This window comes from Pseudopipra pipra, chromosome 12 (genome assembly GCF_036250125.1).
Source record: "Pseudopipra pipra isolate bDixPip1 chromosome 12, bDixPip1.hap1, whole genome shotgun sequence".
In the NCBI taxonomy this organism is placed as follows: Eukaryota; Metazoa; Chordata; class Aves; order Passeriformes; family Pipridae; genus Pseudopipra; species Pseudopipra pipra.
In genome coordinates this window covers 2,611,490-2,633,320 of record NC_087560.1, presented here as the reverse complement: position 1 = coordinate 2,633,320, position 21,831 = coordinate 2,611,490, and the positions used below count along the sequence as shown (strand labels likewise).

The 21,831-nt window shown below is 40.9% G+C and overlaps 1 protein-coding gene across 10 annotated transcripts in view; it reads left to right on the top strand.

The window, feature by feature from the left end:
* Nucleotides 1-21,831, top strand: part of HERC1 (HECT and RLD domain containing E3 ubiquitin protein ligase family member 1) — a 102,208-nt gene that overhangs the window by 20,784 nt on the left and 59,593 nt on the right. For all 10 annotated transcript variants that reach the window (XM_064668365.1, XM_064668368.1, XM_064668373.1 and 7 more), the window contains exons 2-21: nt 3,291-4,246; nt 5,437-5,532; nt 5,829-6,023; nt 7,516-7,827; nt 8,494-8,590; nt 10,102-10,245; nt 10,797-10,924; nt 11,407-11,551; nt 11,646-11,817; nt 12,881-13,015; nt 13,746-13,911; nt 14,481-14,606; nt 15,821-16,042; nt 16,844-16,996; nt 17,171-17,303; nt 17,772-17,963; nt 18,454-18,675; nt 19,525-19,698; nt 21,416-21,530; nt 21,630-21,750. In XM_064668365.1, the coding sequence (XP_064524435.1) occupies nt 3,317-4,246; nt 5,437-5,532; nt 5,829-6,023; nt 7,516-7,827; nt 8,494-8,590; nt 10,102-10,245; nt 10,797-10,924; nt 11,407-11,551; nt 11,646-11,817; nt 12,881-13,015; nt 13,746-13,911; nt 14,481-14,606; nt 15,821-16,042; nt 16,844-16,996; nt 17,171-17,303; nt 17,772-17,963; nt 18,454-18,675; nt 19,525-19,698; nt 21,416-21,530; nt 21,630-21,750 (3,978 nt within the window). In that variant the 5' untranslated portion in view covers nt 3,291-3,316. The remainder of the gene's footprint in view (nt 1-3,290; nt 4,247-5,436; nt 5,533-5,828; nt 6,024-7,515; nt 7,828-8,493; nt 8,591-10,101; nt 10,246-10,796; nt 10,925-11,406; nt 11,552-11,645; nt 11,818-12,880; nt 13,016-13,745; nt 13,912-14,480; nt 14,607-15,820; nt 16,043-16,843; nt 16,997-17,170; nt 17,304-17,771; nt 17,964-18,453; nt 18,676-19,524; nt 19,699-21,415; nt 21,531-21,629; nt 21,751-21,831) is intronic.

Sequence of the window (21,831 nt, the reverse complement as noted above, 5' to 3'; positions counted from 1 at the left end):
CTTCTGCTTCACCTCAGTGATGTGCGTGCTCCAGGCAGAGCCAGAGAGAATCCACATTTGTATGCAGAGTTCTCAGGGTTCCCAGCAGTGTCTGGTCAAAGCCTGATACCTGTCACATGGAGCTGGGTGGTATTTTCAGGATGGACCAACAGATTTCTTCTTAAAGCTGCAGTAGGAGAGCAGGTCACCCCTAAGAGCTCAGATCAAGCTTCAGGCTCTATTTTTAGAGGTGCATACCAGGGGAAAAGGAGGAAATCTCTCAGCTTTCAGGAAAAGGAGCAGTATTTGCATCTCTGAGGTACATGAGTTCTGAAGTTCCTGAGGGAAGAGTAGCTGGTGAAGCAAAGCACAAAGGCCATGAATGAGTCTTTATTCAGTGTAGCTTCATCCCCCTGTTTTACCTCTTGAGAAGGGGTGAACTTGGTCACACAAGACCCCCAGGGAGTTTGAAATTAGATCAAATAGGGTTCAGACTAGCAAGGAACACAGAGCTCTCCTTCAGGGAGGTATATTATTTTTGATGAAGTTGTGATACATTAGAACTTAAAGGGTCAAAGAACAGCAAGTGGTCATTCAGAACCCACGTAACCCATGGTTAATGATTATAAAGCAGGAGTTAAACAGATCTGGTTTGTACAATACGAGGTAAAGCATTTGTGGGTTACTTTAAATAACACTTCTTTTTTAAAGGAGCAGTTTGAAAACACTCTTTCACTCTGGAAAAGCCTTCCTGCATTTTAAGCTATGAACTGCCTTGCCCAAATTTACAGGTGGCATCAAGAATCCTGTTGAAGAAACTGGAGTTCTAAATGCTGCCAGCATTAAAATTAATAACTCAAGTGTCTCTTTGGGAGCAGAGTGTTCTTTGGATGTATTAATTTTTAAAAATTTTCTCAGACACAGACTTAGAAAAACCCTGGACTCAACTAGTGATCAGTCTGTGTTCTTGTACGTGAGATATTTTTCAAACTTGGTGGATGTTTCTGGAATTATGATCCTTTATCTGTGTAAAATACCAGAAGGTGAGGGCAGGATCACCCAGTGTATAATTCAGTGCAGACATAAATCATCATAATTCTGAGATATGCTCATCAACCCTGCAGCTCTGTAGTTCTTGAGATCTAAATCTTGAATTGCCTTGTCTGTTAAATGTGTTCATGTGTACTTTTCAAATAATAACCAGGTAACCTATAGCTGTGGTTTAAAAGATTAAAAAGCAATTAATTACCTTTGTGACTCTCAACTATTGAAAAATAGGGAAAAAATCACTTTGTGTTCTTGCTGCAGATTACTTAGGATTTATTTTTGTGATATGAATCTTTTCAGAGAAGATTTTTTTCCTTAGCCTGAAATATATGTTTTCCTGGTAGAATGACAGCTTAAGATAGAGAATTCCTCTGTGTCGTGTATCAGAATTTATTCCATTTTGTATTCCATTTTATTTGTATTCCATTTCAAAAGGGTTTGCTATTTCCATTAGAAACTTAGTACAGAGGTGCCTCTATACTTTTTGCTGTCACTGTTTTACCAACTTATTCGTGAAAATATTACGTTGTTTTCAAGATAGAGATGATCTCTCAGAACTTAAATAAAAGCTAACTTGACTTTTCCCCCATTTTACCAAATTTTATCTTCACAGCATATGGTTCTTCAGTAAACTGAATTTTTAGAAGTAGTTAATTACAATATCATTTGCTTAAAAAGGGCTGAAATCTTTTGAATATACAAGATGCCCTTCTGATGGTTTTTTTATGACCAGCTCACACTTTCCATTTTGATTAGAATGGTTTAGAGGTTTGTGGTGACTGAGCCCTGTGGAACCACCAGGCCACGTGCACATTTCCATACTGTCCGTGCCATGTGTCCATGGGATGTTGTCCTGAAGGAGGCAGAGAAAATGACCTCCTTTTCCAGCACTATATTCTCCCTTCTGGAGTGAGCAAAGAGGACTTACTGCCTTGTTCAGCTTGAAAGTTGATACACTCAGATTAACTTTCAAAAAGGTTTGGTATTCTGTAATTAAAGTGTGACTTTTCCATCTCTTGATTTATTTTAGGTTTTGAATTTTAAACCAGTGAACAAAAAGTGCAGTCCTGGCTAATCAATTGTACACCTTGAAAATACTTGTCCCCTAGAAGTTAAAATACAGGTGATTTAATAGCAAAGCACTCAAGTTTTGTAGATGGAGTTTGAGACCTCCTGTGTAGAGCTCAGACCCTTCAACCTCTCTCCAGGGAATAACAAGGGAAAAAGGGATTTATCCATTCAGCTAAAGCTGACTTGAGCTCACACAGTGCAAAAGTCAGAAGGGTTGTATTCCAGGAGCTGGTACTAGCCAAAAAAACCTGTATGGTGTGTGGTGAGGAATTCCCATTTTCACCGTAGGATTCCCAGGAATTTTGTAGTCATTTCATCATAATGTTTCATTGATTTTGATTTATAAACTGTCATGATTTATAATGAGTTGGGGTTTTTTCCTGAAATTTTCAACAGGAAAGAAAAAATATATCAAATTCCTTGATGTCTTTGATTTGAAGGAATGTCATAAGCTGTCAGGTTGGTTTGGCAACCAGTTTGACCCTTCCTGGTAAACCTGTGTTGCTTCATTATTAAGTGCTCTCCTACATCCCACATTACATGAATGTAATGTAATCCATAATTTTTGATGCTGTAAATTTACTTGTCAGTAGTTTTATTGTGCATTTGGCTCTGGGGAGCCTGTTCTCTGAGTGAATAGCACTGGCAGACTGTGCCACTGGAGCAGTCCAGCCATCTGTCCTGGTTGCCATTAACACTCTGACGTGGGTTTTAAGGAGATGTCTTCAGGAAGGGGAAAGAGTGGCTTGTGACAGGAGCACTTAAAATGTGTTTGACAGGTGGAGCCCTTAGCTATGGCCTGAATTAGTAATGTTGTTTATTGTAACTCTGGTACTCTATTCACTTGTGTATCATGTTGTGGGGTTTTTTTAAGTCTTTGTCCTCCATTTTGCTGTCTCTGAAGACAAGATTGTTTTTTTCAATTGTATTTCCATTGAAGCGTAGCAAAATTAAGCTTTGTGTGAATGTTTGCCTCTGTATGGGTTTAGAAAATGCAGACTTCCACTAAAATTCTTACATCACCTTATGGAAGTTGCACAAACACATGGGTAAAATGGGGAGACCTTGGTCATTCTTGGTGACTGATCTTTTGGTGCTTACTTTCTGCAGGGGTTATTAGGATTTGTCCTGCTGTGAGCAGTAAGATCTGTAGATGATGTTGCCCACCTGTTGACAGTTGTTTCCATCCTCAGGACTAATGGCAAAGGAGTGACCCAGCATGGCAGCTATGGTCCCACCAGTGAAGCTGAAATGGCTTGAGCATCTCAACAGCTCTTGGATCACCGAAGACAGTGAATCTATTGCCACGAGGGAGGGAGTGTCTGTCTTGTACGCTAAGTTAGTGAGCAATAAAGAAGTAGTGCCATTGCCCCAGCAGGTTCTGTGCCTCAAAGGACCTCAGCTACCAGATTTTGAGCGGGAATCTCTCTCTAGTGATGAACAGGACCACTACCTGGATGCCCTTCTTAGCAGCCAGCTGGCTCTGGCAAAGATGGTGTGCTCAGACTCTCCGTTTGCCGGAGCGCTGCGGAAGCGTCTCCTGGTGCTGCAGCGCGTCTTCTATGCACTTTCTAACAAATACCACGACAAGGGGAAGGTGAAGCAGCAGCAGCACTCCCCAGAGAGCAGCTCTGGCTCCACAGACGTGCACTCGGTCAGCGAGCGGCCCCGGTCGAGCACGGACGCGCTCATCGAGATGGGGGTGCGGACTGGGCTCAGCCTGCTCTTCGCCCTGCTCAGGCAGAGCTGGATGATGCCGGCGGCGGGGCCCGGCCTCAGCCTCTGCAACGACGTCATCCACACTGCCATCGAGGTGGTCAGCTCCCTGCCACCCTTGTCTCTAGCCAATGAAAGCAAGATTCCACCCATGGGTTTGGACTGTTTGTCACAGGTCACGACGTTTCTCAAAGGAGTCACAATCCCGAACTCTGGGGCGGATACGTTAGGTCGTAGATTAGCTTCGGAGCTGCTGCTTGGTCTGGCTGCCCAACGAGGTGCCTTGAGATACCTTCTGGAGTGGATAGAGATGGCTTTGGGTGCCTCAGCTGTGGTGAACACCATGGAGAAAAGCAAGCTGCTGCAAAGTCCGGAGGGGATGATCAGCTTTGATTGCTTCATGAGCATATTGACACAGATGCGACGGTCTCTGGTAGGCACAGACCAGCTTTGGCTTGTCTGCATTGCAATGTGCTTGCATTCTTAACTAAATAGTTCCTCAAGACTGAAAGCCACTTTGCTCAATGTGTTTAAAAAAAGGGTTTTTTTGTGAATTTTTCCCCTCAGTATTTCCTTTGTTGCACATCAGCTCTTTCCCCCCCTTCCTGCCGACCCATTTCCTCATAGGTAAAGATGGAACAGCAAAGCAGCCCCTGTGTTGTCACTTTAGTCATTGTGCTTTAACTTCAGGGAAAGAATCAAGGACATACTTGATCCACTTGCACTTGTACATTGAAATGCATAGCAAAAAAGTTACAAAGTATGGAACTGTTTTTCTGGCTTGAAATTCACAGTTTTGCCGTACACCTTGTTTCCTGTTCAGTTCTTTTTATTGGACGTTCCTGCTCCCCACTTCACTTGGACCTCTGCTTATACATCTTGGGGATGTTCAGCATTTTTGCTGCTGCTGAGAAATTAATTTGATAAGAAAATGAGCTAAATTGGAAGTGTGGCACACTGTTTTATGTGTTGAGTACTTCTGGTCCTAGATGAATGTTCATTCCAAAGCTATGAAATTGTGGCAGAGTGTGCAATCAGAAGCTGTGGCAAACTTCTGCCTCATATGCTCAGACTGAAACAGAGAATGACTTTCCCTCAAGTTGGTCATTCTTTTCTCCTCAGGCTTGTATTGCTCGTTAATAAACATGATTTTTAAAATCTAAAAAATGTTAAAGAATGGGGACCATGAGAAGAGCATGACAGTGGCAGTATCTGAATTGGATTGTATGTCCTGATGGGCAGCTTTGTTTGTGGTTGGTTTTAGGCTAAATATGAAATTAGAGTCCAAAAGATGGAAGATACATAAAGATAAAATTAATTAAGATTAGTCATTTTTAAATAATTATCACTTTGAACACAAATAACATGCATTTCAGAACAAAACAGTATTAGGAGAAATTAACTCTGAACACAGATATTTTCACAAAATGAATCAGTAAGAATGTTTAAGTAGCAGTTCTGACATCTTTGTTTTCCTGAAGTGTGTGCAGATGTCACAGCTCAGGAAAAGGTGGTGTACTTATGCTTATAAAAAAGAGCCCAAATCCCTGATGTGTTTTGCACAGGTGCCCTGTTGCTGTCTGGGAGTATGTTTGTCACAATAACAGCGTTTGAATGTTGTAGGGCTCGTCTGCTGACCGGAGTCAATGGAGGGAGCCAACCAGGACATCCGATGGCTTGTGCTCCCTGTATGAGGCAGCTCTGTGTTTATTTGAAGAGGTATGTCTTGGAAAAAAACATGTAAGGTAATGGTATTTTCCTTCCCCCTCACTCATGGGGTCGGTGTGAACGTGGGGTGCAGCCCACTCTCGGCTGAGTTACTCTGGAGTAGAAGAGGGGACAAAAACCTGTGAAAAACTAAGATGTAACAAAACAAAGTCACTTGGGCAAGCTCATGATGTGGTGATGGGGATTTGTGTTTTAGGCAGAGGATCATATTGAGGGGGGGCAGTTAAATGTGCATTAAACCTTGTGACTGTGGGGGAAGAAACATCAAGTGCTGCTTGTTTTCACAGGTGTGTCGAATGGCTTCAGACTATTCCAGGACATGTGCCAGCCCTGACAGCATCCAAACTGGGGATGCTCCCATTGTGTCTGAGACCTGTGAGGTGTATGTTTGGGGCAGTAACAGCAGCCATCAGCTGGTGGAAGGCACTCAGGAGAAAATACTTCAACCCAAGCTCGCTCCAAGTTTTTCTGATGCACAGACAGTAAGTGACATTTCTGGTGGTACATTATGTGACATTCAGCAGCTTCACAGCTACAGTGTGAAACTGAGAAATGGGGCTTTATTTCTGAGTGTCAGCTTGTAATGAAGGTCTGATGCTCAGAACTGATCACACAAGTTATTGGACTGAAAGTATCTCACTGCTTTTATTGATACCTGGAGGAAACATTTTGTTTTGTGTTTACTGACACACACAGATAAATACCCATGTAACAAGAACGACTGAATTACCTGACTCGGTCGGCAGAGACAAGTTTGTTTGCCTGGAGGTTTTTTTTGGTGGTGTTTCTTTGGTTTTGGTTTGGATTTTTTTACTGTTGCTTAAAAGGTGTCTTAACTATTCAATCTTCTTTTCTTTTGGTGGTTTTCACACCAAGGTTGCCCAGTTTAAAAGTCCAGACTGGGCTAACTGCTGACACAGCAACCTTAATTAGCTCTCTGAAAATGAGTGTACCTGGTCTTCTGCTCCCAGTCACAGATTCTGCCATTGCAACTGAGCACTTTTGTTGATGCATGGCACAGGATATAATAGTTTGCTTTTCTGTTACTACACTGGCTTTGCAGTGTTGACTCAAGTAAAAGCACTTTTTGGTCACTAGACAATTCAGGTGCCTTTTCTGCAGTTGTTTCTATTGACGTCACTGATATATTTGATGTGCCAGTGGACTGCAGGGCTGGGCATCATAAAGAAGTTTATGCATTCAGAAAACTTCCCAAACACTCATACACGAGAGTGGAATGTGAATGAGTGGGTTACTCTTTTATTAATACAGTATACACCTCTCTAACATATTTATGTGATTTTTTTTTTGCACTGAGATAAAGATTTTTTCTTTAGTTTTCTAGCTAAAACAACCGATAATTGTTAATTAATCAAACAATTGATAATTGTTTTAGGGTTGTCTGGATGTTAATTCCCAGTAAATAGGGCTGTGGCTGTGCAGTCTGACACCTGTGTGGGGCTGTTTTATATGTGCCTTTATGCTTCAGATTTGAACCTGCTTGGCACTTAAAGATTCTTATAGCAAATTTTTACTGGGTTAGTTGATTTGCTGTTGGGTCATTTGTCAGCTGAGCTCTGACTTTCCAATAGAGGCAAGTTCTTATTCTCTTAAAAACTTTTATCTTATTTCTTTGATGTTTATGTCGTTAAAATGTATAGTGTCAAATGAGAATGGAGTTTTAGCATTTGGCTTATTTCTGTAATGTTATCACTTGGTACTGGTTAAAATTAAGCCAGACCTACAGTGCTGTATCAAGCTGCTACTTTTTGGTTTTGCTCTTGACAAATTCAGATTTCCCTCTGTGACTTTTGGAAATCTGAATGCAGCCCAATGTTTTTACATTATATTGTATGGAAAGGTCGTATAAAGAAACCTGACATACTGTTAAAAAAATACAAGCTTCTAGACCTCTATGTGAATTTTGCATTTATCTGATCTCTGTGTTTCACTATTTGAACTTTTTCTTTGTAGATTGAAGCTGGACAATATTGTACCTTTGTCATTTCTACGGATGGTTCTGTCAGAGCCTGTGGGAAAGGCAGTTATGGGAGACTTGGCCTGGGTGACTCCAATAATCAGTCCACACTGAAAAAACTGACTTTTGAGCCTCATAGGTCTATTAAAAAGGTGTCATCTTCAAAAGGATCCGATGGCCACACTTTAGCATTTACAACAGAAGGGGAAGTCTTCAGCTGGGGTGATGGTGACTATGGAAAACTGGGACATGGAAATAGTTCAACTCAGAAATATCCCAAACTTATTCAGGGTCCCCTGCAAGGAAAGGTATGTTTGGTACAGTAGAACACCTATTTTTGTTCTGTTCAGTTGTGATGTTGTGTAAAATATGAAATATATAAAATCTTAAGAAGAAGTTGTGTGTTTTTCTAGACCTCTCTTTGAAGCTGAGTCTGCTTTCAGCAAAACACTAGAACTTGTGGTTGCCTCCAGCTTGTGATGTGGACAATGGCATTGTCAGGAAACCTTCTCATAGTCTTAAGAGTAAAACGTTCCAGGAAGGAGAGAGTTGCTTTTGGTACTGGAACATCAGGACTTTGACTTACAGCTCCTTAGTGACTTCATTTGGAAAGTGGTTCTGTGTTGTCTTACAAGGCCTTCTCCTCCCTGTCTGTCTGTGTTTTGACCAGTGTTCTAAACATCCACTGATGCTTCTTTTTTCTCCTCTAAGACCAGGATATCATCATGTTAAAGCTGCCTGATAAAAAAATCATTGGCAGTTTTATATAGAAACTTGCCTTTTTATGTGTTTATTTCTACTAACCAAATAAGGAATAGGAAAGATTGCAGAGGTTCACTTGTGTGTGGCTTTGATCCACATGAATGAACAAGTTAATTTGCATAGACTGCTTCTGAAGCTTGACTCTCAGAAGCTTTCAGACTTCCTGTTTGGTTTGTGTAAAAAGTGAATCTTTCTTTCTGCCTGTGCTGCAGGTGGTTGTCTGTGTGTCAGCGGGATACAGGCACAGCGCTGCTGTCACAGAGGATGGGGAGCTCTATACCTGGGGAGAGGGAGACTTTGGGAGACTGGGTAAGTTTAACATTTCAGGGGATGCTTTTGGAAGAATGTCTGTGTCTGGTAAGGATTCTGTACATTTATTTGCCTCGTTCTCTAACTGTCCACTCTAAATACACATACACACATAATGCAGGTGTGTGCATATAGGTGACTAGTGCAGAGACTCTTAAAAGCTTTTAATGCAGTTAATTTTACAAAGAATTTGTTAAAAATATTTTTAATTTCAGGAGAGGTTGCTTTTATTCATAAGTCTGCATATGATTGCTAATGCTACTGAAATGTAAACAGTAGACATTTTAAATAAACTGGAATTCTAGTGTGGTGGGAGGATAGTTCTTTGAACAGTCAAGAATACCTGACTAATAGTATCAAGGGTCTCATTTTAATAATCAGCACACTTTACTTTGTTTGCCAGATTGGCTTAATGTCCTTTTACCTTAATGCATCTTAAAAATGCAGTTTAACTGAAACAAAAAGCCAGTGTTACTGTTTGCTGCAAGTTGCTGTGTCTGTCTGGTCACCTTTGCTGTACAGCTGCTGTGCCTGGTGGGAAACACCTTCTCCAGCAGGTTCAGTTGAACCAGCAGGTTTGGCATAGAGAATTGCTTCAAGTTGGGCAAGTTGCTTCAAGTTTAGTTCCTTTCTGTTGTCTTTGCTCTGAATGTGACCATCACCAAGTATAGAGGGGTGAGAGCAAGTAAATGACGGGGCAGAAGACGAGGACAGTGTTTTACAGCTTAAATTGTCACAGTTTTCCAAGGTAATCAGTGGAGGTGCTGAGCCTCTCCCTGCTGGGAGAAAAGAACACTGGGTTAGAGGTTTAGCTTACAACTTTGGTGGGAAATGTGGAAATATTCTCCTTGAGAATATTTCTCCTTGACATGGAGTTTTGATGTGCTTTGGGGGTCTTGGAGTGTGCAGTGGTGAGTTCCAGTGAGCAGCTAAAAGGTGACATTTAGTACGTTGTTCATATTTAATCAGTTTTGGATGGACTGTTCTTTTCCCCCTCTTCTCCATTTTTCTTCCATATCTGCAGAATTTCTGCAGTTTCTTAGAGATGAAACATTTTCTGGGACAGGAGATACTGTAATGTGTGGTTTCTGCAGAAAGGCCCAGTTGGGGCTGTGACTGTCCCCAGCCAGCTGTGGTGCTGCTGTGATTTGGCTGTGCAGTAGTGACAGTAATGACAGTGTGCCCTTATTGCAGCTTCCCCTTGCTGCTCAGGAGACCTGCTGCCCACTGTTAGGATGTATAGCTGCCTAATCAACTGCTGTTAAAGGCACTTGTACTAGTAATTCCTTATTTTTTTTTTCAGCGAGGTAGAAAATAGCCTTAGGATTCAGTGGCACCTTTACCACAGGTGGCTTCCAAACCTGTCTGTGAATCTTTCCACAAAGTGGGCAGAAACTGTCATTTGTGATGAGCACAGAACACATGGGATTTGCAGAATCTTTATGATTGCAAAAGATAAATGGAACTTAAAGGTTCACAAAAGGAGAACACGTGTTGCTTTTTTTCCGTAGGTCACGGTGACAGCAACAGCCGCAACATTCCAACTCTGGTAAAAGATATCAGCAATGTGGGAGAGGTCTCCTGTGGCAGTTCACACACCATAGCTCTGTCCAAAGATGGGAGAACAGTGTGGTCATTTGGAGGAGGAGACAATGGTAGGTAAAAGTACCATTTGGGTGGTAATTTTGGGTTATTCTGTCTACCTCAGAGTTTCGGTGCTCCTTGCACTTTGGTTCTGGTTTTGTTTGGTAGCTGTACAAGAAAAGGATTCTTATAACATCTGAATACAATATTTGAAGTTTGACTGCAAGATTATGGAGTTTAAAAAGGATTATGGGAGGGGAGAGGAGGAGTTTCACAGAGCAGAAAGCTCAGTGAATGCATGAACAATTCAAATGAAAATGCTGTGCTGATAACTTTGAAATAAATTCCCTGGTGATATGACAGTAGCTATTCACATCCTAGAAACTGTTGCATTTTAACTGCCTGGGATTAATATTTAAATTTTAAAATACACTGTCACGAATATATATTTCCTTGAGACTGTAATTGAAAGAGAATAGGTTTTGTAAAAATTGTAACAGGTTTTAATTTTAAAAATCCACTCTGATGTTTTTGGTTATCCAAGAAGAATTCTTTGTGGGGTACTTCTAATTGTTATTTATCCATGGAAAATACCTTGCAGTTGTGTTTCCTCCTTTTGTAGGCAAACTTGGTCATGGTGATACAAACAGGGTATATAAACCTAAAGTTATAGAAGCCTTGCAAGGAATGTTTATTCGAAAAGTTTGTGCTGGGAGCCAGTCTTCACTTGCCTTGACATCAACGGGGCAGGTAGGCAAAAACCACTTTTCACTCCAAATATGAGAGTTGGTGGAGATGCTGTGGGTTCACATTACTTCAGCTTTTATTGTTTTGACTGTTGAGAAAATGTTCAACTAGTACTTAAATAACAGTGAAGTTCTTGGTTAGAGATTGAGGTTTCTACTGTGCTGGAGTAATTCAAAATGTGCTGAAGAGTCATGTGAAAATACACTTTTTCAAGATCCTTGCTTAACCACAGAAAATGTGTTATTTTTAGGTTAATAAAAATAACCAGTGTAAAAATCAAATTGGATCCAGGAAACAAAAAGCAGCGAAATCCTTGTAATTCTTAATGCATGAACCAACTCAGGTGATTAGGTGATTTAATAGGGGTTTTTTTTAAATGTATGTGTATTTTAGAACATAGGTGTTACCCAAAGTTTTATTTCTGATGTGCAAAAGCTCAGGAGGTGTCGGAGGTGATGTTGGGGGGTTGTGTTGCTCTGCTCCAGGTGTACGCGTGGGGCTGCGGGGCCTGCCTGGGCTGCGGCTCCTCGGAGGCCACTGCTCTCAGGCCCAAACTCATCGAGGAGCTGGCTGCCACGAGGATCGTGGACATTTCCATTGGGGACAGTCACTGCTTGGCACTTTCTCATGGTAAGAACAACAAGGTGTAAAAATGCATCATCCTCCTCTCGATCCAAAGCGGTTGTGTCTCAGGTTTGGTTTTCTGCTCTGTTTGTGTTTATAGATAATGAAGTTTATGCTTGGGGTAACAATTCAATGGGACAGTGTGGTCAGGGGAACTCCACTGGTCCCATCACCAAACCGAAGAAAGTAAGTGGTTTAGATGGAGTTGCAATCCAACAAATCTCAGCAGGAACATCCCACAGCCTTGCCTGGACAGCTCTTCCAAGGGACAGGTAACAATGACACTGGGGACATTTGCTTTTTATACAAGTCCACTTTGGGATACATTTAGCCACTCCCTGAAGGTGTTAACCACACCATGTGTTTCAAGTATTCTGCTTGGAATGTTTTGGGCTGGAGAGTCTTCCCTCCTCTCCTCTTCCTTCTCCTCCAGTTGTTGGATATTGCAAGTGAAAATATATAAGCACCAAGGATTTGGGTATTAGTTCTTTGTGTATGAAGATTTCTTACCTGCTGTTAGACCTCTGTTTACTAAAATTTTGAGAAGTTAGGCAGTGGGAGGTGAAACAACTCAGTGTTTATTTTTGCTTCTGAAGGGACTTCTTATGGCTTAGGAAGTTTCCTGTAGTATAACAAGGAGTGCACTAAGCAGGAGACTTTGGGAAAGGGGAAGTTCAGACAAGTTGCTGAGGTGGATTTAAACATCTTAAAAAAATTCTGTAACCTGTTAACCTAAACTGAAACCAGGTGCCTAAATAAATCGTTTGGTTATTAATGTACAATAAGTGAACAATACTTTGTTGCACCAAAGACATGAGCAAGTGATTGAAGTGAACCAGTATAGTTTTACATATAAACTAACACAAAGGCATAGAAAAGCTTATTATTTGGAAGATAATTCAAGAAGAATTTCAAGTGCCCTGTTTTCACAGGAGCTATCAATTCAGAAAATAGTGAGACTTAATTAGTACTAAGTGGCACTGCTGCTTCTGAGCTCTCCCTGCATTGTGTCAAGGTCTCTGTAATCTGACATTTGTGCTAAAACCAGCTTTGTGAGTACTGGGCAGCCTTTGCACGAGTCAGATTAAATGCATATGGCTTCATATTTATAGCATTGTAGGTGTTCCTGTTCTTTAGAATGTTTTTTTGTAAAGAGTTTTACAGCGAAGAGAGCAGAAAATACCCCCGAGGGTCAGGAAGTTAGTCTGCCATACTCATATTGGTTTGTTCTAAGGAAAAAACTGGTTAAATGTGTGTTGAACCTGCTTGAGCTGTTAATTCATTAAAGCAGTTGGAGTATTTCCAGAGGGTGATCTCCTGTGGTTGTGATTGCAGGCAGGTTGTGGCGTGGCACAGACCCTACTGTGTAGACCTGGAAGAAAGTACCTTCTCACATCTCCGCTCTTTCCTCGAGCACTACTGTGACAAAATCAACAGTGAAATCCCCCCTCTTCCTTTTCCTTCCTCAAGGTACACACAGCATGTGCTTGTTACAGATTTTTATAATTATTTTGTTTTTCTTTACAGCAGTGGTGCTTGGCTTAGTCTTGCTTAGTGTGTTCTTTAACAAGCATAAGTCTGGTTTCCTTGCTCCTTCAGGAGCTCTGCAGTGCCCCAAACGTAGCAGGATCTTTTGCCTGGAGTTTCTTTTCATTATGCACTGAATTAAGTGCTTCATTTCAGAGTTTTCCTTTGAAACACATTTTTCTATGTAGTTGAAATGCATTTACTGTTTCTGCTTTGTTAGTTCTTACTCCTTTAACAGTTTTTCAGAAGTTTTTTACAAAGACTAGAAATTAATACCCTGACCTTTTGTTTTTAACCCAGTTTTTGTGCTCCTGAATCTTCTGAGAGAAGATTACACTTATTACTTCTTAAAAGTTATTTTTCTTCTCTATGAATAATACATTTGCCTCTTTGTGTATTTTTGGATGATTTTGCCTCCTGATTCATGGGACTGCATTTCTAAAGTGGATGCCTCTTGGAACCATTGTCCACAAAGACACTTTTCCATTCTAGTTTTGGTTTTTGTTCTTTTAAGCACATTGGCAGAAGGTTCTCAGAGGAGGTTCTTCCAACTCCCAACTGTAATTTACTTATCTTTCCTAGTACAAAATATCAAAGGCGAGTTGAAAGCTTAGTGCACAAATAAGTGAAAAGGGAGCAGGAGAGATTAACAGCGATGTATTTCTTTTTGCAGGGAACACCACAATTTTCTTAAATTGTGTCTGAAGCTGCTTTCTAATCACCTTGCACTTGCACTGGCTGGGGGTGTAGCCACCAGCATCCTGGGCCGCCAGGCTGGGCCTCTCCGAAATCTCTTGTTTAGACTGATGGACTCTTCTGTCCCTGATGAAATTCAGGAAGTAAGTCATGCTCTGTTGTTTGCCTGTGAAAACTGTGCTACTCTCTCTTCTTTCTTTCTTCGTGCAATTAGAGATATGTCTGACTTTCAGCAGTTGGCACTGTGATGAACATGAGTCTGACTTAGCGGTTTTACTCGTGACAGGTAAAACCTGCAGTCACCATCACTGTTTTATGATGGGAAAGCAGAGGAGAATGTTTGCAGAAGAATGTCAGAAAGCTGCTTTATTTTGTAACTTTTAAATTAGTCTTCCTTGCAATAATGAGCCTAAAATGTTAGTGTTGTGGATTGAGTAATTAACTCAGTTGAGTAATTCTCCTAAGATGTACTCTTACAGGAAACAGCAGCTTTTGTTGCTCTCATTTCACTTCTTCAATGTACTGCATGTCTTTGCATCACAGCATGAAAAATTAGTGTGCTATTGTGAGATAGAACTCTGATGTTAAATGAAATTAGGCAAGATGTTTTGGATATATCATGGGTGATCTGCTGTGTTTTTTAAAGATACAAGTGAGTTGATTATCTCCCCCTTCCTTACTGAAGAAGTATTTTCTGCTGCTCTAATTTTAGGTTGTAATTGAGACTCTGTCAGTAGGAGCAACTATGCTGCTTCCTCCACTGCGAGAGAGAATGGAATTGCTCCATTCCCTTCTCCCCCAGGGTCCTGATAGATGGGAGAGCTTATCAAAAGGACAGGTAAGGTCAGGTAAAAATATGCCATGCTTTGAAAGCAGCTGTGGTTTGCTTTGGCTTTTTCTGCTGGAACATTGTGAACTGAGGTGAGCCTTGTTTTCAGAGTGCCAGCACATTCCTGGTGAGGTGCAGTGCAAAGCCCAGCATAACAAAAGCTGGAGGTAGCCTGGCTAAACCAGAGTCCAGTGAGACAGGGAGCACTGCATGTTGGCTGCTTAGGAATTGCTGTGTCAGCGTATCCAGACAAGTATAAAGAGCAGATATTTTTTAATTTGGATTTAACTATTTAGATTTAACATGTCTTGGAAATAGAAAATTATTTCCTGTGAAGAATACTTGTATAATGCTTTTGCTACATGGATTTCACTCTCCTTTGCAAAGATGACTGCAGTGTTCCTTTTGTCTTTTTCCTTCTTGAATGCAAAAACCAGGAATTAATGCAGGTTAGGATGGTTGCCCAGTATTCTACAAAAGGAGGGAAAAAGATTCAAGGAACATCTGTTCCTGTCCTTGAGAGCAGTAGGAACTGAAACTTCAGCAGTATCTCAGACTAAAAGAATGAGCAAAAGTACTGTTCAGTTCTGTGCACACAGGATCCTGGTCAAGTCCTGTATTTTATACACCAAGGAAGAGACTGGCTTACACTTGATACTGAAACTGTGAAGCAGAATCTTCTGATTCTGATTTTCTAAAGATTTGTGAAGATGAGTATTGGTACGAACTAAACCCCCTGACAATTACTAGGGCAGAACAAGTTTAGGTTTTCCAGCAGCAGTGGGGAGCAGCACTGAAGGTGAAGGTCATTACTCTTCATCTGCCACCTCTCTTGGTCTCATGTGTGCTTGTTCTGCTTTCTACCCTTTTTCCAATGTGCAGCCTAGAAAAATGGTGTGTCCCCCACCAACTCCCCAAATAATCAGATAAGTCCAACAAACTGCAGAAAGCATTTAGTCCAGTGTCTAATATCTTCCTCTTAATCTCAGATTAAGGTATGGTATTAGGTATGGTCATCTAATTGAAATATTTATCTGTTCTTTAATACTACAAATCTGCAGGAAAACCTGGAGGTTTTTGGAAAAGTCCTCCAGCTTATTTCTCTGTCCCGTTACAATATTTTCATTGTAACTACGTCTAATCCTTTTCCCTTCATAGCTCCTTATTTATTCTGTCCTCATTAACAAAGAGTGTTTTTTGTGCCTTTAAACATTTTTCTTTAGAGAATGCAGTTGGACATAATTCTGACAAGCTTGCAGGATCACACCCACGTGGCTTCCCTGCTTGGCTACAGCTCACCCTCAGATACCACCGAAACCTCCTCGCTGTGTATCAGCTATGGAAACCTCTCTGATCAAACATATGCTGTGCAGAGCAGCCACCCAGACACTCACCTGGCTGAAATCTTAATGAAGACTCTGCTGAGAAATTTGGGATTTTATACAGTATGTATATAGGCCTTTAATTAATTGATTTATTTTTAAAATTGTAATGAATTTTGGATATGTAGAAGGGTTAATTTTTTTTTTCTCTATCTCAAGAAAATGGTGCTCTTTTTCTTTTATCTAAAGTAGCAGTGCAATATGTATTTGTCCTGAAGTGGACTAAAATCAGTTAAATCATCTCTAACAATATGTTTTTTGTGTTATTATAGTGGTATTTATTGTTTAAGATGACTTATGTAACTGCAGCTGCTTTCATATCAGACTGTTTTATTGCTCTTGCTTTGGCTTCGAAGTTTTTGGCAGATAGAATGTAACACAAGAAGTGCATGGAATGTTTTTAGTCAGTATAATCTCAGCCACCAGGGAACAATAGGCAGACACCAGGAGCATGAATCTGTCTAATTAACTTCACTAGGGTTATTACCTTATACTTATTACCTGACTGAACATCTTATGCGTCAGCCCCCAACAGATCCTAAAAATTATTACTTATTCTAACATACTGTGATTTGGGGGCCAGGTTAGGGAGTGGGGTTTTTCACCCAGTTAGCCTTGGGGAGTTGAATAAAAACATTGCTGCCTCTGAAAGAAACCTTTTCAGAAGGGAAGTGTTCACTTGACAGCCATCAAAATCACTACTATGACTTTCTAAACAAGTGTAATTTTAGCTGTGGTTATCCCATGATCCACTGGCACATAGTAAAGATAATAAAAGTTTCTTTTTAAGATGATTGTCAGGTTTCATGGCATTTGAAGCACAGTTAATTGTTCTTTTTCTCCCCCTCCTTTTTGTCTTAATAGGACCAAGCCTTTGGAGAACTGGAAAAAAACAGTGATAAATTTTTACTAGGTACATCATCATCAGAAAACAGCCAACCTGCTCATCTTCATGAGCTTTTATGTTCACTGCAGAAACAGCTGCTGGCTTATTGCCACATCAACAGTGTCAGTGAGGTGTGTGTCCTTATTTTTATCATTTAGGAGAGAAAAAACTAATTCAGCATTCATAAGCATCAGAATGTTGTAAGGTTCCTCTTGTAAATCTGAGTATTTGAAAGCTAAACTAATTTAAATAACCCTTTAAATATATTTACAGACTTATTCTTATGTTGGTTTGTTTCCTTCTAGAATTCCAGCAGTGTGGCTCTGCTCCACAAACACCTCCAGCTTTTGTTGCCTCATGCCACAGATATCTATTCCCGTTCTGCAACACTGCTGAAGGAAAGCTCTTGGAATGGTAGTGTTGGGGAAAAACTGAGAGGTAAATCTTCATGGCAAAATCAGTATTGATGGCTCTGTAAGCTTAGATTTGAATAACAAAATACCTTGTTTTTCCTGTATCTGCATAAAGTGGACATCCCCAGGGTCCCCCAAAAGAGGAGATTAGGTGTCCACCCAGGGATGGCATCTGGTTCATGTTTTTGGTACAACATTTGACATACAGGGAAAATACAGAATGGAGAAGACATTGAAACAATCATGCACAGAGGCAGTTTTGTTAATTCTAGATTTCTCTTTTAAAAAGTGCTGGTTTTGTGATCACTGAAAAGTGTGTTAGTAAAACACAAAATGGATTAGTAATTGTTAAACCCATCAATTCAACATGTGCCATGGGGACATTTTGAGAAAGCTGAGGTATTTTATGCAATTCTTTGCCTTGCTAAATGGCCTTGTTGTGCTTGGAATATAACTGTGTAACTGTAATTGAGCTTTGCTTTCCCCCCTGCAGATGTGATCTATGTCTCAGCTGCTGGCAGTATGCTCTCCCAGATTGTCAACTCCTTGCTGCTGCTGCCAGTGTCGGTAGCCCGGCCCTTGCTGAGTTACCTGCTGGATCTGCTGCCACCTCTAGATCGTCTCAACAGGCTGTTGCCTGCTGCAGCCCTTCTGGAAGATCAAGAATTACAGTGGCCTCTTCATGGTGAGAGTAATAACATGCTTTTCATCTGAAAAGTAAAGAATGACACCTTTTTGTAGTGGAAGTTTAACTTTCCCTTTGAAGATGGCTTTTTTTTTTTCTTTAAGCTGTGTATCTTGCTACATCTCCTTTTCCATTTCCTAAATGTATTAATGGCCCTTGCTGTGAAGTACTTCTGCTTTAATTGAGTGCAGTTTCCAGTTGTTTCCTATATCTGTACATGTTTATCAGAACACAAAGAAGTGTGTGTTGGACAAAATACTCTTGGGCAGAGTTTGAAGGAGCCTTTCCTTGGTGAGCAGCTGTGCCAGGAATGGTGATGGCCTGTGCTGCTGCTGCAGTTACCATGTCAAGTGGCCTCTTAACAGCCTCTTACCTGCTGTTCCTTCAGTCAATTGAGGGGCAAATCTGCCACTAACAGGGAAATATGAACAAGATCTGTTAGTTTTGCTGATTTTGGAATTGTGCCTGATTTGAGAACAAATCCTTTCAGGTGGCCCTGAGCTGATCGACCCTGCTGGAGTGCCCCTGCCACAGCCTGCCCAGTCCTGGGTGTGGCTCGTGGACCTGGAGAGGACGGTGGCCTTGCTCATTGGGAGGTGCCTTGGGGGGATGCTCCAGGGCCCTCCCGTGTCCCCTGAGGAACAGGACACAGCCTACTGGCTCAAAACTCCACTTTTCAGTGATGGGGTGGAAATGGATATTCCTCATTTAGGTAACTGTGAAATGCAGTGTCTCCTGGTCGTTGTAAATATCTGGGATCCGTTGGGAAATGTCTGGGGATGTTTTGAATGGGTCTGTGCACTCAGGGGTTGTCTTTCAGCGTCGGTGTGTGTTTGTGGAGTAATGCAAAAAGTTGCAAAATGGATGTTTAAGTGTATGATGTAGTTTACAAAGGGTCTTGGAAATGCACAGGGAAGAAAAAATCTGCAATTTCTCAGTGAAAGAACACAGTCTTCACTGAGTTAATTTTAAGTGTCTAACTCTTAGATGCTCAGCAGCGTTTAACAGGCACACCAGAGGCTCAGTTTTTCATATTAATTATTGGAAAATATTATCTTACATTCTACTTGCAAAGTGAATTTTTTATTAATTAGCAACAATACTATTAATAACAAACTTCAGTCTTGATGATCTACCAGAATTGGTAACAACTCAGCATTAATATTCTAGTCATCCCTTCCTATCTGAACAGTGCCCTTGCTTCTGCTTCTTTGTGGCCTCTTCCTTAGTTCACATCTCTGTTCCCATCCTCTCTGGTTCTGAGTAGACTTCAAGACTTATTTACAAAACACAGTAACTGCAAACTGTGCAGTTCAGGTGGACTTAGTGATACAGATTTATGCTATTGAAGTGGAGTTGGAGAATGTTTCTAAATCTCCGTAGGTTTTATGTAAATTGTAACTCTTAAGTCACTTCCCTGTCTAATGTAAATTTGTTGTAGGACAATGAGATGTCTTGATTTTTTTATTTTTTTTTAGCTAAGTGTAGAGTGCTTTTAGGTAGATGTATATAATCCTCAACATTTGCAGAGTTTAATTTCTTGGTATTTCCCTTCTGTCAGACAAATGCATGAGCTCCTTGTTAGAAGTGGCCCTGTCTGGAAACGAGGAGCAGAAGCCCTTTGACTATAAGCTGAGACCTGAGATTACAGTCTATGTTGATTTGGCCTTGGGTTGTACAAAAGAGCCAGCCAGGAGCCTCTGGATCAGTATGCAAGACTATGCTGTTAGTAAAGGTAAGGTGTTGAAAATGTATGTGTGTTAAAAGCATATTACATATATTACATGCCTCAACTACACTCCTAGGACAGTCCTGGATTTTTGTTGGCAACAAGTTTTAATTCTGCAAAAGGAAAAATAATTTATTGTTATGTTCCACAATCTCTCTTCTGCTGTTTCTCTTTCTTTTGAAGTTGATTTCAGTGTTTGGCAAACATGTAGTTCAGTGTTGTTTTTCCCCCTGACCTGGTAAGAAGAAACTCTTGTTTGCTTACTCAGTTGTTGGTTTTTCTGTTTTCCGAGTAGAGCAGGGTAAAACTGACAATTAAAAAGGAAAATTAATGGGGAGGAGATGGGGAAAGGCAAAGTAACTTGCAAAATATGTTGGGAATGGAATGAAGTCACCCTTTGTTTGTCAGGTCTCTGGGAGGCTGGCCTTACAGTGTTAATAGTTCCTCATGCTTATAACCTAAAATCTGGGTTTTCCTGCTCAAGCTTTCCAGGTTCCTTTTAATGACCTCCACTAAATATTGTTGTAGTACTGTAACTCTGCAGTATCCAGAGATAATTTTCTGTAGCTCTGGCCAAGCTGAGAGGGATGAAGAAGACAGCAAGTGGCCTTGTGTGCCTGTTGAGAGCAACACAGGGGGTTCTTTTAGAGAATTCCACAGGAGTAGGAATTCCAGTTAAAAAACCTGCTGGTTATCAGTTTACAAAATGTGAGATGAGTGGGCTGATATGTGTAATTTTGGCTATGGAGCTGGGCTCTTTAGAAGTTGATGTGGTTCTGCTCTTCACAGTGCAAGCTGACTGAGGAGCAGGTATGTTAGATAAGCTGTGTGTGGCCAGGTGAGCTTTTGGCATTTCTACAGCAGTTTGCAAGGATTCATAGATAACATTTAATAGAAAAAGATATTTAGATTAAAAGATACTGTTAAGGGAGTGGGACAGTATTTTTTCCCCCCTGTGGAAAATGATGGTGCTTTGTGGAGGTTTGCTTGGCAGTTTGGCTATTTTGTAGTCGAGTAAAAGGAACCATTATGAAAATAAGATTGAAATGGGGAAAAGTTCTTTTGAAATTAGGGAGTCAGTTCCTGAAAATACTGGTTGAACCTTCATTTCAAAACCTGAAAATGTCTCTTGGTAATATTAGCAGTGAAGCTTGTGCTTTTAAGCTTGAGCAGTTGGCCTTCCTGCTGGAGATAAGGCTTTTCCATCATAAGCAAAATTGTGAAATGATGCTGGAATGTGGTTTCAAACGTGTAAAAGAGCAACAAGTCTCAACTACTGTGTGTTTCTAAACGAGATCCATGTGAATTTGTGCCCAGAAGAGAACAGCTCCAGTTTGCTATTGTTACTTGAAAGACAGGTTGCACCCTAGTTTCTGCTCCCTGGCTCTCTGCTGGCAGTGTGTGTGCACACCCTGGCTCTCTGGTGGCAGTGTGTGTGCACACCCTGGCTCTCTGCTGGCAGTGTGGGTGCACACCCTGGCTCTCTGGTGGCTCTCTGGTGTGCACACCCTTGGCCATCAGACTGAAGGACCTTGAGCAGCCAAACCCACAGTGGTCTGAAGAGACGTGTGCGTATGAGTAAATGATGGGGAACATTTCTTAAGCATTGAAGCTACTGCTAAATTGAAGGATTTAAAGGGGTGAAGATTTTTTTTATGATGTCACTGAAAATACTTTTGTTTGTTGGGAACAGCCAGTTCTGATGAATCCTTTCTCTTTTCAGATTGGGATACTGCAACTTTAAGTAATGAATCACTCCTAGACACCGTGTCCAGATTTGTTCTTGCAGCTCTTCTGAAGCACACGAGTTTACTTAGTCAAGCTTGTGGTGAGAGCAGGCAAGTCATTTAAAGCTGCTTTTAAAAGTTCAGTTGAATTCTTGAAAGGCAGTTTGTGTGATTTTTTTTCTTTTCTGGCTTGGGTCTCTTTTCTGGCAGGTACCAGCCTGGCAAGGCCCTGGCAGAAGTTTACCGCTGCGTGTACAAGGTTCGGAGCCGTTTGCTTGCCTGCAAGAACATGGAACTCATTCAGACCAGATCATCCTCAAGAGACAGATGGGTAAGGCTGGAAATCTCCTTTCAGTTCTTCAGGCTCTACTGGGTATTCAGAAAATATGACAAAATGTTGGTTTCATATCTG